Raw genomic sequence first — 20,521 nt, forward strand, 5'->3', positions numbered from 1 at the left:
ATCAAGTTCGCCAAACCAGATATAACTCACTTTCCTGACAGCCATTTAATTACAGTCATTAAAAGGACCATAAAAATACTTCTAATACAATAAAATTTAAATAAAAAACATTTATTCACCTTAATGTGTTTAACCCTCATATTGTGTTCGGGGCCTTTTGACCCAGAGAGGATTTTCTTTCCCCCCAAAATGCTAGTTAATGTTATTGCATTGGACTAAAACTTACTGACTTTACTCACCCAGTGTATAACTACTTCCCTACATTTTTTGTTTTTTTTTGTGTGTAATTTTGGCAATATTGAATAAAAAGTAAAAAATATTCTGTACAATTTGTCACACTAGTGCGCTTTAATGTTTAACCAGTAAGTTTGTTGTGAAATGTTTTTATTTTGTACAAAATGGCACACTGGTGGTGTTCCAGGTCAAAAATGACCAGCCTACAAAAAATGCAAATAGCTTATAAATCGCTCGTTATGCCAAATAATCACCAAATATTGGATTCAATATTTTTGTCAACTTGATCTTATATTGATCAAAAATGACCATCCATTGAAAATAAATGGGGGAGAAACATTTAGTGTTCAGGAGCGTGTTTCTCATGAACATGTGTGCTTGCAAAGATAAAGGCCTCGGATCCGTACATGCGTGGATACATGCACACACACGTTACCGAAAACAAGTTGACAAAAAGATTGAATCCAATATTTGGTGATAATATAGCACAACGAGTGATTTTTAAAAGATAAGCAATTTTTAAAAGGGCTTTTTTTTTACCAGTAACACCACAAGTGTGATTTTGTTCTATTTCGTACAAAATAAAATCATTTCAAAACAAACTTCCTGGTTAAACATTAAAGCACACTAGTGTGATAAATTGTACAGAATATATTTACTTTTTCAATATTGGCAAAATTACACATGAATAATGCTTTTTTGGTCCAAAATGTATATGCAAAAGCTCAGATAAAAGAGGCCTACAGTTAAAAAGTAATACAAAACCTGGCCTAATTGAAAGAAAACAAGTAGACAAAAAGATTGAATCCAATATTTGGTGATAATATAGCATAACGAGTGATTTACAAGCAATTTTTAAAAGGCCGGTCATATTTGATCGGGAACACAAAAGGTGTTATTCCAGCCCGATCTCACGGCAATTCGTACGAATTTTACGAGGTGGCTAATTCGTACTAATTCATACGACCTCACTCGTACGATTTTTGCTAATTCGTACATATTTTACGAGTTACCAAATTCGTATGAATTCGCACGAATGACCTACCCCTGACCCCGCCCCTAAACCTACCCATCACGTGGGTTTAGACAAATCGTACAAATTCGTACGAGTGAGGTCGTATGAATTAGTACGAATTAGCCACCTTTTAATCACTCGTACGAATTCGTACGAATTGGTCATGAGATAGCGTTATTCCTGCTACAGACTGCGATTTCAGCAATCCCATAAGATCATTACAAATCATACTGTACAACATGGATCTAATAAACTTGGGTACGGCATGTATGTAGACTGTACGATGATGACACCTATTGAATCATAGGCTACGATGCAAGTTAGTATAGAAGAATAAAATGTCATCAGCATGCGCTAGTGGTAAACAAATCGAGCAAGTTGAATCTGACTTTGGCAATTGTGGTGGAGGAAGCGAAAGAGGAGAATATCGACAGTCATGGCTAGGGAAAAGAGGCCAAATTGGCAAGCTAATGCAAATGGAGCTCGAGGCAAGCAGTTTTAAGTTTTAACGCCATGTTGCATTGATCAATACGCCATTTCATTTTGCATTTTTATTGGCTAGTCAGTAGACGTAGGTCGTAGCAGCAAAGACACTGCGAGATGATCATGCTACATTTCTGACACTGGCCATTTTACAGGGGTTTCAACACAACACAAGGGTTAAATATCCACATGAATTTATGAAACACAAAAGGAGAAATCTAGCACAATGTTCAAGCTGCTCTTTTCCATATGATGGAAGTAAATGGCAGGCTTTTAAGTGAATAAACCTGATAAACCTGTTGTATTGCTTAGACTAATTTTATTATTTTTATGGTGCATTTGCACTTTTTGAAGCTTGACATCACTTGGGTCCTATATTTACCTTCACTGTATAGAAGTGAGAAGCTCAGACATTTTTCACAACATCACCTTTAGCTTTCCACTAAAGAAATAAATGTATTCGTGTTTGGATTGACATATGGGTAGAAAATGATGAGAGATTTTTAATTTTGGGTGAACCTTTTAAAAATCTCAAGCATAGAAATCAAGCTACAGAATCAGAGCATCTCTCACACATTCCCCAAAAAAATAAACACACTCATACATGGGGACGGGGGACAAACAAATGACGAATTATAAGTTTTATCATTTTCGTTTTCCACTTCTTAATAAAACTTCACTAACAGTACACATGATGGATATGATACCAGTATTGTAGGTGTCAAGAGCGTGTGGGATTTGAAGCTACAGGAGGGCACATGTGCTAAAGCGTTTCTTCACAGCAAGTGTCTCAGGATGATTATGCTCCCTTTTATTTCCTCGGGAAATTCCAGCTGTGAGAACTCCATGAAAAAGCAAAACAAAGAGCAGGAGCTAAGAACTACAGCTCTCATCCACTTAAGAGGCTGCTTGTTCTAAATAATTTAACTTTTTATGAAAAACGTCCAAGTTATCCTATTTATAAAGATGCAATGTTAAATCTATTACACATCTGACAAAATCGGTTTTGAAATCAGTTGAAAATCACCAGAGGTAAGCAGAGTGCTGTTGATTTGAAACCGTCTGCCAGCATTATAGATCAAATATCGCATATGCTAATCTGAGGGGTCGTGACTAATCTGCATCATGTTAATCTTAGCATGGGGTGTGTATATTTGAGTTCTGCACACACAGTAATGACAGACGGAGCTCTCTCGGCTGCATGAACTCACTGGCTCAACCTGACCGACACCTTCACATGCAAACACACACGTATAGCGAAAAAATATTATTTTTCTTGGTTATATGGACATTAAGGGAACATTCCATTTTATAATTTTGCAAGCATTATTACTTTTGAATGTTCTCTGAACATTCTGAAACAAGTAGTAATATATATTTTTTTAAACGTTAAACAAGCTAAAACATTTCAGAAAAAAAGGTCCATTAATGATATATAAATGACGTTTTTGCTAACATTTTAAGAATATTATTAAGGTCAGGATCTGAACGAACATTGTATTAATGTAACTGGAAGAACGTTTGTCCATAACTTCGAAAGAACCTTGCCAGAATTTTAGTCAAAATTCTGAGAACCAATGTGTATTGGTATCGTAAAAACAATTTGCCCAGTCTTCAGTGTCACGTGATCCTTCAGAAATCATTCTAATATGCTGATTTGCTGCTGAATAAACATTTATTATTATAAATGTTGAAAACAGCTGTGCTGCTTAATTGTTTCCAGGATTCTTTGATGAATAGAATGTTCAAAAGAACAGCATTTATTTGAAATCTTTTGTATCAAGTCTTTACTGTCACTTTTGATACATTTAATGCATCCATGCTGAATAAAAGTCTATAGCGTTTTTTTTTAACAATAGTTTGTGTGTATATATATTTGGATTTAAAAAAATATTTTTACTGGAAAACAAGACAAATATAATGATTAGGAAAATGAGTTTGTGCAGTGAGTGCGCAAATAAACTGCACACACAAATAGGATTGTACGTGTCAATCATCTACCAAAAGCTGTTTGCTAGATTCAGGATCATATTCCCTTCCCTTCTGATTGGCTGGGATGTTTTCTAGTAGCCTTAGAAACTGATTGGAACGCATGAAACATAATCCTGCTATAAATTTTAATAATAACATCCCTGTCCTCTGTCAAAATTGGCCGTGACAGCCCAGTTTTGCATATTACTACTTTCAAATATATGTGTGTGCATGTGTGTAGACAGTTTTACACACAAGATTATATAAAAGACCCAGTTTAGGCGATGGCAGTTCATTATAAAGATCTATAAGTGATGAGCACAGGCAGAACTTTCATGATGGGTGAGATGGGGCTAGCTGACATCACACACAAAAATATACTCACTATAGCATATTTTTGTTGGTAATAAAGCACTTATTTGGCTTATTGTTGGAAATGTAACCTATTAGTGCAGAGAGACCTCACACACACAGACATGTAAACACATGGCTACACTCACACTCACACGCACACACACCTGCTCTGTTAATCTCTATGATTTCCTCCTGTGCAAGAGGACAGTCTCCTGCCATGCTTCCAGAGCCCACCATACCGCCCAGCACATTACCCATGATCCTGTGCGGTGAGGCAGTGGCCATTGCCAGGGCATCTGGCTTACAGTAGTTGGGCGATCCAGGCTGCGGAGCCCGCGGGATGTGCTTGTTCTTTTTCTTGGGCAGCTTCTGCTTGGCCATGGCCAGAGAGTAGTACATGCCGAAGTTATTTACAATGACGGGCACAGGCATGGCGATGGTCAGCACGCCTGCCAGGGCGCACAGGGCACCCACTAACATACCAGACCATGTTTCTGGATACATGTCACCATAGCCCAGTGTTGTCATGGTGACCACGGCCCACCAGAAGCCAATGGGGATGTTTTTGAAGGTGGTGTGGGCGCTTGCCGTGGGGTCAGCAGGGTCAGCGCCGATGCGCTCGGCGTAGTAGATCATGGTGGCGAAGATGAGCACTCCGAGAGCGAGGAAGATGATAAGGAGCAAGAATTCATTGGTGCTGGCGCGGAGCGTGTGGCCCAGCACTCTCAGCCCCACGAAATGCCGAGTAAGCTTGAAGATTCGCAGGATTCGGACGAATCGCACCACGCGCAAAAAGCCCAGCACGTCTTTCGCCGCTTTAGAGGAGAGGCCGCTCAACGCCACCTCCAGGTAAAAGGGCAGGATGGCTACAAAGTCAATGATGTTCAGCGAGCTCTTGAAGAACTCGGCCTTGTCCGGGCAGAAGATGACACGGGCGAACACCTCGATGGTGAACCAGATGACGCATACGCCCTCCACGTAGGTCAGCCAGTTGTCAGTCACTACCTCATACACAATCTCCTCCCGCGTGACGTTCCCCACTGTCACGTTCTCTGTCTTATTGTAGATGGTGTTGAAGGCCTCATGTGTCTCCAAGCAAAATGTTGAGATGGAGATGAGGATGAACAGGAGCGAGCCGAACGCCACATACTAAAAACAGAGAGAGGAAGACAGAGAGAGACAGGAAGACACAAAGAGAGATGAGAAGATGAGCACAATTATATTATACAGAGAAATCAGTGAGATCACTATTGGATCACTATTTAAATTGAGAACTGTTACAGTGTCATTTCTATGGCAAAATTGCAAAAACAATAACAGTCTGATCATCAACATGATCTAGATCAGGGGTCTTCAACAAGGGCTCCGCCAATTATTGTTTATACCAAACACTAAGTTGTGTCCCAAATGACATACTATGCACTGTACTCTACAATTTCACATCAGACTAACTCGAACCCATTGCGAAATCTTTCACCCTCATGCGAGTGGATTCCTATTAAATTGACTGGAATTTCACCTGCATAACAACAGTAAATGTGGCCACAGCTTAATGTATGAATTTTCTCGTCCAGCTTCAGAGTCTGAAAGCCCTTCCCCTGCCGTTTGTACAGTTAAAAAGTGCATCATCCCAGTACTTTAAGTGCACTGTTTCTCGTCGGTATTTTCAGTGTGAACACACTATTCACACTATTTACGGTATACTACAAAATGGCTACCATAGAATAGTGCAAAAGCACGCAAATTGGGATGCACCTTAAATTTTGTGGAAAATGAACCAAGCTAAACCTAAACTTAAGAAGCTGAGTTCCCCTAAACGTTTCATTGTTCCTCACAGATTCAAATATACCATGTAAAATTTAAATGTAATAATAATAGTTGTTTTAATGGCTTTGCAACTTAAGTATCATAAAGTATGTGAATGCATTAATATGAAACAACACACATTATTATAGGCCAGGCTTAAAATGCAACACTCAATTAAAACAATATTTAACAGAGGGTCCCTGCTTGGTCTTTCTATACAACAAAGTGTCCTTGGACTGAAAAAGGTTGAAGACACCTTTTCTAGATAGATTGTATAAATCAAAATAGCATGTTGGGATTCTCTTTCTGTGCTCAAAACCGTAAGCTGTGGGCAGCAGGTACAAAAGAACATTGAAAACAAGCATATACATGACAGAATAAGCGCTTTAACATCCAGGGGCTGCTGTGATGCAGTTTGGACCACTGCAGAGGTCGTTCTCAATCACAAAGAGATGTACCACAGATAGAGGGCGCCAAATACTACAACAAAACAGCAAAAGTGCTCTGCGAATAGTGAGACTGGTGTTAATGCAGCAGTCTCATTGACACGCTGCACTGAGGAAACACCACAGAGAAGGAAGATGGGGGTAAAGCAGACTTTGTGAAATGAGTGTGAAGACGAGGAGAATAGATGATGGAGGCAGTAAATGAGAGAAGAGATGGGTTGTATATACAAAGTACTGTAATGGAGGGGAAGAAGAGAGAGAGAAAAAAAATATATTTAGAAATTAAAAAAATCTGAGCGCATAAGGATATGGAAGAGGGAGAAAAGGGGAAATGAGGGGCCAGTGAATTACAGCAGCGTGCGTGGTCACCATTCTGAAAAAAGAGATGTCATGTTGTCTCTCCTGTAGATAGATGTACATTGATTGGCTGGTGCACATCTCTTGTTAAAGCCCACAGCCTCTTCTCCTATCACCTGCAATCAATATAATCTGTTTATCTCAGTCCACCTCAGTACCAGCATCCACACTGTGATTTTTTTTATGTAGCCCGTCATTAAAGCCATTTATTTGGAAGTGTGTGTGTGTGTGTGAAGCGCTGCTGCTGCCATTCCCCCTCTGCAGTGCTCGCATTATTCTCCCCACTCCCCGCTCCTCATTTCTCCCCCTCCTCTCTGTCAGTCCACACTTGCCCCTCCTCCCTTTACTGGGGTAAACCATTCCTTTTGCAGAGGAATATCTCTCCACCTCCTTTTCTGCCTCCAGTCTTCTGGCTCCTCTGCACTGACAGTCCTCCTACCATGTTTTCAATTTTTCTGTCTCTGTGGCTTTCCTGCAAGTTGCCCAGATGTCCCACACATTTCACAATGGCATGGCAGACATTTACAGTGCAAAAATAATTGTCATACTAGTCAAGTGTTTTAGCTGGTTTCCCCAGTAAAAATATCTAAACTAAATATATTTACCTGAGATTTATTTTCAGAGAATATATTGTGAGTAAAGTTTATTTATCTTACACCATTGCCTAATTGTTTTTAAAAGAATGAATGTTGATGAAACAAAAAGAGAAAAAGAAAAACTTGCCAATGGGGTAAGAAAAATAAATATAATATTTATTCTCTGAAAGGAAGACTAAGTATCTTTATCATCATTATTTTGCAATGAAACCGAAGTATGGACAGATCTTTTCTTCCGTATTGTGACGTACATCCGAGTGAAACGAATTATGAAAAATAAAAACAAATGTAGGATGGGAACTTGGTTCTATCAGATGTTGACTGGATTTTGAGATGTGGACATTGCACTCAAAAATAAATTAAATATTACATTTTGATTAATCATTATGAGGTAAAACATTTATACAGTTGCAATCTAAATTATTAAACCCCCCGGAGACTGTAATAATTTACAAATGTAAGCTTTTCTAAATATAGTTTAAAAAAAATTGCATCTATAATAGTTTAGTGGCATCTATAATAGTTTAAAAGTGATTACGTCAATATATAATGTAATGCTTTTGAGCTATAGGATTTTTTTTTGTGGTAAATAATAATAATTCAACCCCTATTCAACGTGCTGTTTTAAGTCACTTAATTGTTTGGTATATGGTATAAAATTGTGTTAAAACACAATTAAGCCTTTGGAAATTCTATAGCAAAACTGAATGAGCTTGTTCTGTAACACATACATACATTTATCCCATGCAAGTGCTAAAGTTGAGTAGAAAATAGCCAGGTCAAAAGAGCTCTCACAAAAGCTAGAGAGAAGAAATTGTTTTATTACATACAAAATTCTATGGCTACAACAAATTCCAAAACACTAAAAGTTCCTAGAGACACAGCTGGCAGCCTTATTCATAACTTTAACATTTGTTGTACCAGAAAACTTTTAATGTGGTGAAGAAAAAGCACAATATTAAGGGGAATAAAATGTTTGATCAGAGCAACTGAGAGCAAAGAATTGCAAGAGGACATGATGCAAGTAGGAAAAAACTTTTCAATTTCTTAATAAGAAGAACACTAGACAAGCATGGTCTTAATGTTGGGATATCTTGCAGAATCCCACTCTTGACCAAGAAGAACGTAAAAGCCAGACTTGAATATGCTCAAATTAATTTGGATAGACCTGTGGAGTTCTGGAAGAATGATTTATGGAGTGAACTTTTTGGACCCATGGATCTATGGTGTGTCTGGTGCAAAAAAAAGCAAAGCTTATGAGCAGAAGAACACCATCTCCATGGTCAAACACTGAGGTGCTCCAGTCTTGTTATGGGGGTGCTTTGCTGTTGCAAGAAGTGGAAATCTTGACTGTATGAAGGACATCATGACTTCTATCAAGTATCAAGCCATTTTGGCAAAGATGGTGATGGACTTTCAATGGACTTTCCTGCAGAAAAGCCATCCCAAAGTATACATCCAAATCTACTGAAGCTTGGTTCGTAGAATGTTCTTGAGTGGCCTGTAAAGTCTTCAGATTTAAATCTCATTCAAAATATTTTGTGGAATTTGAAGAAAGCAGTGGCAACATAAAAACCAAAGATTATTAGTGATCTGAAAGCTTTTTCAAGCAAGGAATGGGTAGAGATTGCCGTAGAGAGGCGACAGAAGCTTCTAAGCACTTACAGGCGGCGTTTATTGGAGGTTATAAAGAATTAAAAAAAAGATTCTGCACAAAATTTGACTTTTGGGGGTTGAATAATTTTGCACATGAATGTTTAGAGCCAATTCGATTTTTTTTTCTTGAATGATAATCTTAACATTCTCAGAATCACTCAAATGCGCATTAAGAAACTTCCTATAATATTTTACTGATCCCTTTGTTGAATTGTTTTCATTCAATTTGGTTCTCAGCAGAAAATGTCAATTTTGTTGAATAATTTTGATTGCAACTAAGTAAAAAATGAAGCAAATACATTGATAATAAGATCTATAACATGCATTTAAAAAATCAATAGGGTGAATTTGAATTTCATGCTAGATCTACATAATTAAGTGTAAAGATTGTGATCTCGATTCAGATCTTATTCTTAAAAGACAACTGATTCATCCAGTAATGAAACAAGTAAGGTGTGTTTGACTTGAAGCGGCGCTGTGTGATCGGTGTATGACATCAAATGATATGCCGTCTGCTCTCTAATCACCCTCGCTGTACTTTGATATCATACAACAATCGGTCTGTGCAGAGCTGCTTCAAGTCGAACACAACTGTAAAGCAATTATGAGTGAGTCATTGAATCATTCATTCAAACTGATTAATAATTAAGCAATTAACATTTTGTCAGAACCACTAGTAGATTACATGTTATTTAGTTTAGTTATCTAGTATAGAGAATAGAATCTCTATTTGAAACAAAAGAAAATTGTGATTCTCAATTTAGAATCGTGCAGCTCTATTTCATGCTGACTTGAGTAAATGAATCTAATAAGTACATTTATTGAAGTACATTTATTATTTTAAAGATGTTTGTACTAGAAAATTGGACAAAAATACTGACATGAGAATGATTTTTGCAGTCTAGGTGCACATATGCACCGCTTTCTGTTCCTTTCAGTACCCATAAAAAACAATAACAAATGAAGAAAACAGATACAAACAAAAACACAGTTTCTTAACCATTTGAATTAAGACACCTAAAAAACAGTTTTAAGGACATCTCTCAAATAGCTGCAGTCAGGTCAATCCTCCCATGACGAACGAGAAGCAGTCAAATGAAGGACTGTGGCATCCTGTGAGAATTAACTAATTCCCCAACCCGATTAGCATGAACTAATTTAACGAGCCCATCTTGTCGTGCCCTCAAAATCCTGATGAGGGACCCGTTTGTGTGTCAAGCAGACACTCCACCACCACCACGCACAATGTCACCAGCACTCCACACGTTCTGCTCCAGATACAAGCGAGCTCCAATCTCTCAACCCTCTGATCACAAATCAGTTTTCTTTAATATTCTGGAAAGGAAAGTGTTTGCACCAGCGCAGAGTGCATCATACCATGGACAAGAACATCAATGAATTAAGCTAACTCTTCTGAATGCCAACAATTTCTGACACAAATGCATATATATATATATATATATATGCCTATTATGTATCATATATCATTTCATTTTCTTATAATTTTATATCATTTCATACGTCTCTGTTTTGCCTACACCTGACTACAGTGTCTGAAAGTCACCACCCATTTGCATAAAGTTCAACTTTTTTCTCAACTTTGTCGTCATGTCGCTCGACTCACATCACCAAAGCGCAACTCGCACAAGTGACTAGAAATGTGACAACTCTCTTTGAAAATGAATATCTTTCAGTTCGCTTCCACACTGCAGAGCACTGTATGAGTGAGTGAACACCCCCTAGATTCTTGAAGGTCACAAAACCTCAGTGCTTATGCAAGAACAGAATTAATATTTTCTTGTATCACTGCAGTCTGGCTCCACAGTTGTGGAACGAAGTCTAAGAGCATCACTGTTTAAAGATTTAGAGGATGAATAAGGACTCGAGCAGGAGCGACTCTCCTGGAATGAAGTAACTCTTCACCATAATGCCTTAATGCCACTCCTGGGAGTGTAGATACGCTCCTAATGGCTATTTGCTGCCCACATATCTGCTCTTGTTCCTGTATTCCATTACAAGATCCACCGCCAATATGAACATCTTTTTAACCATCATGACCAGCTTTTTCTGTAAGAAAGGTTGCATGAAATATGACCCCTTGAGATGGTGCCTGCTGACTCGATACTGTCAAACTTTCTAAGAACACGCAGAAACATACCATGCAAAAAGTTCATGGGATGAACGACTTACACAAACTTGAATGTCTGTGCGTGCATCTGAATGTTGGGTCCTAAAACCAACCTCATAAAAGTTAAATAAGACACCAATATCTGAACCGTAGGAGAATGACAATGGATTTTACACATTGGAATGAGTGTACAGTATAACCATCCCCTAGCGCACCAATAAAGATGATCAACAGATAAGTTTAACATAGAATTTCATACTGTTTTGGGCCCTACGTCTTTATAATTGAGTGTGGGTATAAAGGTTTATGAAGGGAAGTGAACAGGCTCAGACTAGAGTTCTGCTAAGACTTTAGCCTACTAGTCAGACAATGAATATAAGCATGAAGCTGCCACCATGAACCCTAAGCTAAGCTCATAACTTTAATGCATTTTTACATCTAAATCTCACCCACCAAGAAAAAAAGAGAGAATGAGGCCAAAAACTAGTAGCTTTTTGTATATTATTATTTTTCATTGTGACATTATTTTCAGGACAAATAAGCACACTGAAATGATGTTTGCAGTTTTTTTTTTTTTTTTTTAATGTATGAATTATTCTTTAAAGACAAAACAATAAAACCATTATGTATAAGTACTTTAAAATGAATATTTTATCATCTTTTGTCATGTGACTGTCATTAAAAATTAGACTCTTTATATTGCATTAGAGTAATGAAAATTGCAAGAGAGAACTTAAAAGCTCAAATGTCTATAAAAATTGTAACAATACAGTTTTCCTACTTTCTTTATGGAATATGTAATACATAGCATAGCATAAGATCATCAAGTGTATGATTCCAAATTATTTCAAGAACTAGTTGCATATTTATGAGAAATATTTTCTCTTTACAGTGGAGTGCATTCACAAGACCAAGTGAAAATCCACACTCCATTTAGGATTAGCACAATCATCATCTTTCCACAGAAAATTGCAGAAACTGTTTCAGAAAGCTCAGGAGAACCTTCACTATTACTTGGCTTGAGAACGGTTGAGTAAGTAAGTAAAGCGAGCTATTCCAAGAGGAGCATTTAAGTATTGCTTTTCCCAGATACACTGTGTCAGCTCTGTGGGACACGCCTGCTAGATTTCTGCAGGAATTGCCTGCAGAGCAAATACTAAAAAACATGCTCTAGCAAATCAGAAGGCCTGATGAGATCAAAAACCAATGCATCATGTCTTACAAAACAACAATGTTTTGTTGTATCGTGCAGAACACTGCATAAAACACAGAACTGCGCATTCCTTGAAGCACAAAAGGTCAAAGCTTTGGTCTTAGATCCCTCTGAACATTGTTCTCAGATCAGCAGTGTGTGTGTGTGCTGCATTGTGTTACACTGTGTCTACACCGGACGTGATTGTTGTCGACTGTTAAAGCACAAAGCATTTGTCCTTTGTGTCAGTACGTCATAAACAGAACGAGGCATCAGTTTACTGTTGGAGATTTGTCGCTCGCATTGCGCCGCATCCAGTGTAGACAGAATCACTGTTTATAATAAGTTTTATTGTTTTTAGTTGCGTCGCTCGCGTCCTGTGTAGACAAGGTGACCTTGTGACAACTTACACATAAAATTCCTTCACAAATCTAAAATTATATATATATATTAAAAACCTACTCTAGTTAAATCTGCAGTCGGCAAGTCTGGCAGATTGAGTGGACTTAGGCAAAATTTTGAATGTTTACAACTCTCATGCCCCTCCCCCACTATCAACGGATACCCTCCCACCGAGTTCGTGCTCGAGTGCGTGTGCACCAGATTTTCAGTGAACGCGCTCGTCTCATCAGCATCCATCAACACCATGGAGTATTTGGAGGTATGCTGCCCTGGCTAATCTACCGATAGATTGCAATTGCTAACGTCATTTATACTCTAAACGAGCTTACTTGATTTGTTAGTGTTTTGAAAGCGAGATCCATCCACCATCACTCTTCGTTACTGCGCGAACTTCAGGCGTGTGCATGTTATTGTAACGTGCGTGAGGGGTGGCGTGTGCCCGATCTGTGATTGACAGTCAGATCTCACACCCCACTGCACTGATTGGACCCGATGATCCGGGAGCTGTGGATTTTTGCAAAACAAATAACACGCTCCAGGTGGAGTTAGAAGCTCGGGTTTTTTTCTAAAACCACTTTATATATGTTGTTCTGTCGGATTATAGTGTTGATTTCACTGAATATGATCAAAAAAATGTTGCCGACGGCAGCTTTAAATAATATACATGTTTATTCTGACGTTGCTGTACCATGACACACATCTTGTTACAGTAGAGATCAAAATTCTGATACCACGAGTGAAACAAGTCAAATGAATATGGGCTGCCATTACAGCTGCCAGTCATGTTTTATGGGCCATTCACACGTTCTTGTGTATAAAAAACGTTTAAAGTCGTCATGACATGAAAGTTGCAATAGTCTTTTCTTCCCTATTGTGATGTATATCATCTAATCAGTAAATGGCTTCTTGAACAAGAGAAATGTAGGACGGAATTTGATTTTGTCCATCGGGAATTGATTGGATCGTTGTGGTTTGCTATTGCTGTGATCTCATGTGAGTAAGAGGGGGGAGTTATTATGAGGGTACCTGAATTTTAAAAATATGAAATGGAAACCTCCTCCCAAACCCCCCCCCCCCGCAAAGTCTCGAAATGAGTTGAACTTCTTTTAACTTGACACAGCGTTTAAAAGTGAGAGATTAAAAGATCATACGTGAGCCGCGGTCAAAGGCGTCTGTAATAAAGCGAGGGATGTGCCTGATGTTAAAGGGGTACTTCACAGCTGGCAAAATGGCTTTCAATGGGCACTTTGTTGCCTATAGAGTAGAAAGACGTAAAAACGCTGTTGTCTTCCCTTTTGCCAAATAGGCAGGCAAACGTCAACACCCATAATGCACTGGGCATGTTGCCGTCCAAGGCCCCTCCCACCAGTCTGCTCACCAGATACACTTACCAGAGTCAAATACCGCCATGGCTTTAGTAGGAAATACTGCTTACTAAACTTTTATTCATAATGGTTTTATTGTTCCCTGGTGCAAGAACTCAAAGAGTAAACGTTTAGCTGGAGTGAGATATTTTCGGTTTCCAGTTAAGGATCCAGTGTGTTGCAGCCAGTGGTTAAAGGCTACAAAGAATGGTAAATATGGAGAGAACATTGCAATGGAAAATCAGAAAAACCTCTGTGTTATTAGTCAACATTTCAAACTGGATGGCCACAAAAACAGTGCTTTAGGCCAAACGGAGAGGAAAAAACTGAAAGAAACTGCTGTTTTGTCAGTTCCACTCAAGCCCCAGAAGCAAAAATCGGTCGCGTACAAAGCTGTTGCCACAGTGTTCCATTTTTACCATAATGCTGTTTAAAGGAACAGTGAGTTCCTCAAGTGGTGCTCACTGCAGAGCCAAATGACATCCAGCTCCCCCTCTCTGGATGTAATGGTTTGATCTTGACCTAGTCAAGCTCCACGTCTGTGGACCTAATGGGTGGAGTTATGCTTACCGATAGGGTTAGTGTGCGGTTGAATTATAATAATGAATTATTATACAGTTCAACCGCACCTTACCTCCTGAAAATCACTCACTGTTCCTGTCTGAAAGGCTTTTGTAGCTTTAAAAAGGATTAATCTATATTTCATTCATACAGCATTATACAGTGAGCACTATACATTTTTAGTTTTGATTACTTCATTAAATTTCTGTAGTATTTTACCTGAATGCTACTGTTAGACAACATTTAATTAAATGTTCAATGTTTAATAGTTCTTAAATAGCTGACATTTTCTCTCTTAAAACTTTCTGGAAAATACAAATGAAGCCCTTTTTCCATGGGGAGTTTTTCTTCACCTGATTTATGAATGTACATACTGTATTATTTATTTGGTCGCTTGATGTTTACGTTGACTGACAGCTGTGTCCCCCTCACTTTTAAAATGTCTGCTACTTCCCTGGCTATGGACGTCACTATCATTTCTACCAGAAAGACTCGGGAGATAAATTGAATGGCTATATACATTTATTGACAGCTCAGCAAGCATAAATTTATGAGTTCTTTGGCGTAGGCCCCGTCCTTAGCGAGCAAAGCGAGGTTAGCCGAATCTGCATGTCACGATTAGGCACGATTCGTCGACCGAAAATGCGTGCAGGTCTCCTACCCTCTTGACAGGGCCAGTGCAACCAGTAGCAAAGTCTTCATGGAAGAAGCTTAAGTCTACTGACTGCAGAGGCTCAAAGGGAACATCCTGAAGTGCTCGAAGCACCAGGGGAAGATCCCAAGAGGGTATGGAGGGGGGTCGAGGAGGATTTATTCGTCTCGCCCCCCTAAGAAACCTGACGACCAGGTCGTGCTTCCCCACTGTTTTGCCATCTACGTGGTCGTGATAAGCTGAAATAGCTGCAGCATGTACTTTGAGGGTGGAGGGAGACAGCCTTCGCTCCAACCCTTGCTGCAAGAAGGAAAGCACAGACCCTATCGAACATCTTCGGGGGTCTTCTCGGCGAGAAGAACACCACTCGTCGAACAGGTTCCACTTCAGGGCGTAAACACGTCTCGTGGACGGCGCCCGTGCTGAAGTGATGGTGTTAAGTACCTCAGGGGGTAAGTCACCTAGAACCTCCGCGTCCCGTCCAGGGACCAGACATGGAGTTTCCAGAGGTCTGGACGCGGGTGCCATAGGGTGCCCCGTCTCTGAGTCAGAAGATCCTTCCTCAGAGGAATGGGCCAGGGAGGGTCTGTCCCAAGGAGCATGAGTTCTGGGAACCAAGTCCGGGTGGGCCAATAGGGAGCCACCAGAAGGACCTGCTCCTCGTCCTCCCTGACTTTGCACAGTGTCTGTGCCAGTAGGCTCACTGGGGGAAACGCATATTTGCGGAGGCCCCGGGGCCAGCTGTGTGCCAGTGCTAGTATAAGCCAGTCGTCGAGATAGTTGAGGAGGCGAACGCCCTGTTCTCTCATGGGAACAAGGGCCCCCTCCGTGACTTTCGTGAAGACACGAGGAGACAGGGACAGCCCGAAGGGCAGGACCTTGTACTGATATGCTCGACCCTCGAACGCAAAGCGCAGAAACGGCCTGTGTCGAGGAAGAATCGAGACATGAAAGTACGCGTCCTTCAGGTCGATCGCTGCAAACCAATCTTGGGGACGGATGCATCCGAAAATGCGTCTCTGCGTGAGCATTTTGAACGGTAGCTTGTGGAGGCTCCGATTCAAAACTCGCAGATCCAAGATCGGTCGTAACCCACCACCTTTCTTGGGTACAATGAAGTAGGGACTGTAGTGCCCCGACCCCATATCGGCTGGAGGGACCGGCTCTATCGCGTCCTTCGCCAGTAGGACTGCGATCTCCGCACGCAAGACATGGGCATCGGCTGCTCTCACTGTAGTGGAGTGGATGGCCCGAAACTTGGGGGGACGCCGGGCGAACTGAATCGCATAGCCGAGCCTGATGGTCCGAATGAGCCAGCGAGACGGACTGGGGAGCGCTAACCAGGCTCTCAGAGACTGTGCAAGCGGGACCAAAGGGACTGTAGGCGTACCCGGAGTGGGGCAGCGAGGTGGAACACAGGGACGTGGCTCGGGAGGCTCTCTCTGGGAGGCGGCCCGTAACAGGGTCTGTGTGTGCTGTGCAGCACTTACCTGGTTCCACGGGGCAGGAGGTGCAGGAGGCGGCTCGGTGGCGTTCTCAAACTGCACACTGCTGCTCACTGGCGACAGAGGAGGCGGATGAGAGTGGTGAGGATTCTGTCCCCCCACTGCTCTCCGGGTCCTCTTCGGACCCAGAGATGGTAGAAACTGCTCTTTTATTGAAAATTTGGGTACCGCTGGTTTTAAGGCCAGCGGCGGAACAAAACGAATACAGGATTTTCCACCCGGCCCTCTTCCGGGGGAAGGAGCGATGCGGTCACCATCTCCTGGAGAGCAGTCCCTTCCATCTCCGGGTCGCCCGTCCTGGGGCCGCTTACCTCTGGCTTTGCCACCCTTCTTGGCGGGGGCCTGGACGGGCGGGGCGGCCTGCCTGCGACTGGCTCCACGGCGCCGTTTAGGTGGAGGCTGCTGCTGCAGCGCGGGAGCAGGGGCAGACGCAGGAGGACACCCCCGGCGACGAGCAGACTGAGGAGCCGCAGGCGGTGGGTTGGAGGCAGCAGCTGACCGCCGCGGCAGGATATGCTTGATGGCCTCAGTCTGCTTTTGTACAGCCGAGAACTGCTGGGCGAAGTTCTCGACCGCGTCGCCGAAGAGGCCGGTCTGGGACACGGGGGAGTTGAGGAACCGGAGCTTCTCAGCCTCACTCATGTCTGCCAGACACAGCCAGAGATGGCGCTCCTGGACCACCAAGGTGGACATCGCATGACCCACTGACCGCGCGGTGACCTTCGTCGCACGAAGCGCGAGGTCCGTTGCGGCACGAAGTTCCTGGAGAACTTGTGGATCATGACCACCCTCGTGCAGGTCCTTCAGTGCCTTGGCCTGATGGACCTGCAGCAACGCCATGGCGTGCATGGCAGAGGCAGCTTCCCCACAGGCCTTGTAAGCCTCGTCGAATAGGTCCGACGAGTACCTACAGGCCCGGGAAGGAAGACACGGTTCTCTGCGCCGAGTGGAGTTAGGGCACAGCTGCATTGCAGCGGCCCGCTCCACTGGCGGGATGCGCGTGTATCCCTTAGCTGCCCCGCCATCAAGGGTGGTGAGGGAGGAGGAGCCACCGGAACGGTTTCTGGCAGTAAAAGGTGCCGTCCACGTTCCCGTAAGCTCCTCATGCACCTCCGGGAAGAAAGGCACTGGGGTGGGTTGCTGAGAACCAGCGCGCGCCACCCCGAGATACCAATCATCCCACCTCGAGGGTTCGGGACACGGTGGAGGATTCCACACGAGCCCGACCCCGTTGGCGGCCCGGGAGAGCATGGCCATCATCTCCGGGTCCGTCTCAGGCACCGCTGGCACCCCCGAAGGAGGCAGCGGTGCCGAGTCGTCGTCCGCAGAGAAGTCTGACCCACCCTCCGATGCAGCGATCGACATCTGGTCACTGGGAGCCCCAAAGGAGACAACCGGTACACACCTCGAGGATGGTCCAGCTCTCTCCAATGGAAGCTCAACTGGCTGCGGAGCATGAGAGGGGTGAGGGCTCCTAGGGGGTTGGTTCCCCGAAGGAGACGCGCTCACCGTGATCCTCAGGTCACCCGTGCCCCCGCCCGAAGCAACCCTCCGAGGAGGATTGGAACGAGGCAGAGGCACGGGGACTCCGCCCCTTTGCAGGAACAGGAGTCTCGACCGTAGCTCCGCGATGGTCATCTTCCCACAATGGGTACATGACTCATCCACAAACGCTGCCTCAGCGTGTTCAATGCCCAGACACACGAGGCAGCGCTTGTGACCATCCTGTGAGCCCAGGTAACGACCGCATCCAGAAACACACAGATAGAAAGTCATCTTTTTTTTCTTTTTTTTTTTTAAAGACGCTGTCTATCTGTGTAAGCTCTTTTAGGGACTACTCTCACTGGTGCTGAAGCACGCAGGGGAACAGTCACTGCGAACACAGACGGGAATGTGCACCCGTCTGTGCGCTGTCTCTCTCTCTCGCTGGCAGGTCTTACCGGCTGTGAGAACAGCCTTTGAGCGCTGAACTGCGCACCTTACCAGCTGTTAAAACAGCTTTTTTGAATTTGCTCAAAAAAACAAAACAAAAAAGACAGACAGAAGAGAGAGGACACAAGACTGCTCGCGCTGCCGTGCTGTAACGCCCGCACCGAACAAGGAGAGATCCAACGAAGGCTTGCCAAGTTTCACACTCTGTAGGATTACCATGAAGCGTTTGGCTCCGAAGCAAAAAGCTAGTGTGCAATCATAACAGCTGCTGTTAAATACCCGCGCTGACGAGGACGCGCAGCTGATGCAAATGATTGCATGCCAATGTGCATTGGCTTGTTTTAGTTTCACTCGAAGTAGATTGGCCTCTCTAGCGAGATTCCTATTGGTCAGTCTGACCTACGTTGTAGTGACTGACCGATAGGGAACGTTGCCTCATCTTCTCTGAAAAGCTTTCCACACATTCAGATGGCATAAACCACTCTTTCAATAAACAAAACAAAAAATCTATCTGGTGATGAAATGTTTTCTGTGTTGAGACAAATCTTGTGCGATGTCCTAAACTGCCTGGATAATCACACAACGTGTGCCGTGGTCCGTTAATGACACGTCCGATTCGCGAACTGACTCCTTTGAACCGATTCACTTTAATGAATGGTTAAAATAACAACTGATCTGTCCAACACTGAACTCAAGAGTCATTCTAGAATGATTCATTCTTTCCAAGTAGAGCTATTCAAGTCATCTGGTGAAATTGTTTTTATATCGCAATATATATCGCAGAAAAATCAAATATCGCAATGTCATTTTTTTACCAATATCATGCAGCCCTACTGTAAATTCTGTGGGCCTTCAATTGCAGGACTGTCCAAATTTGTAACTGCGTCAAAACAATTCAAACACGAATCATTGAAGCTTCACAATGACATATTATATTTATTTTACTTTTCCATAAGAGTTCAGAAGTCTGCCCATCTGTGCCAACCATAGCATGGTGAAATCCAAAAGAAATTAATTTAGCACTTTATTGTGTAGGCTACTGTATTTTCTATTGCAGTAAATCTATCCCAACCATTTTTAAAGAAAACAAGAAGGCATGTGTTTTAAAAGATGGAGAGTAAAATAAAAAGCACATCTGTATGCAATACAGTTTCACTATTGGTCATTATTATCCAGAGCGGCTTACTATATAAATAATTTGTGCGACCAAATCATGTTTTGCGCTAGTAACTGAAAAAGTTAGTAGCGCAAGTGCCACCAGTGGAAAATGTTAGTGTAGTTCCCTGTTACCAGTGATATTCATGGCTATCGCAAGAATACAAACATGTCCTCACATTGCTTATCTGTTCATACCAAATAGGTTGAATAATGTATATTAGCTGTTAACTAGGACAGCTTGAGAATCACAACTGTTACACAAACAAGATAATTTTTTTGTTTAAAACTTTTCTAAATACCAAAGCTTTCAGTTTTTTTTTTACAAATGTAAATTTTAAATCCCAGATTTTTTAATGTGTTCTCATACTTTTGGACAACACTGTATCAACCACAAAAACTGCAGCACAGCATTTACCATCTTGTCTTAGCCAGTTACTGCACAGCACTGGACCACTGATAAGGAACTACAGAGAGGGTGAGTGACCACTGAAATGAATAGGAATTGTCCATGGCATGCAAAGCTAAAACCACAGCTGAATAATTTTTTCTATCATTAATAAATCATCTACAGTTGGTGTTTATGAATATACATAGGCTCTGGGCTAAAAATAGAAGTCTAGATTTGTCTGGAGTATTGGAAACAGAAGGCAGAGTCTCTAGTAAAAGGAGCAATCTGGCCGCAAGCACGCAAGTTTAAAGAGCAGATGAC

At 42.1% G+C, this 20,521-nt stretch overlaps 1 protein-coding gene across 9 annotated transcripts in view; it reads right to left on the reverse strand.

The window, feature by feature from the left end:
* Positions 1–20,521, reverse strand: part of kcnc3a (potassium voltage-gated channel, Shaw-related subfamily, member 3a) — a 68,670-nt gene that overhangs the window by 21,943 nt on the left and 26,206 nt on the right. For 8 of the 9 annotated variants that reach the window (XR_008809698.1, XR_008809699.1, XM_056272254.1 and 5 more), the window contains exon 3: positions 4,222–5,206. Coding sequence is in view for 7 of the 9 variants with exons in the window: in XM_056272254.1 (XP_056128229.1) it covers positions 4,222–5,206 (985 nt within the window). In the remaining 2 variants the exon portion in view is untranslated. The remainder of the gene's footprint in view (positions 1–4,221; positions 5,207–20,521) is intronic. The other variant, XM_056272250.1, reaches the window with a different exon arrangement.

This window comes from Rhinichthys klamathensis, unplaced genomic scaffold (genome assembly GCF_029890125.1).
Source record: "Rhinichthys klamathensis goyatoka isolate OS25496 unplaced genomic scaffold, OSU_Roscu_1.1 h1tg000333l_1, whole genome shotgun sequence".
NCBI lineage: Eukaryota > Metazoa > Chordata > Actinopteri > Cypriniformes > Leuciscidae > Rhinichthys > Rhinichthys klamathensis.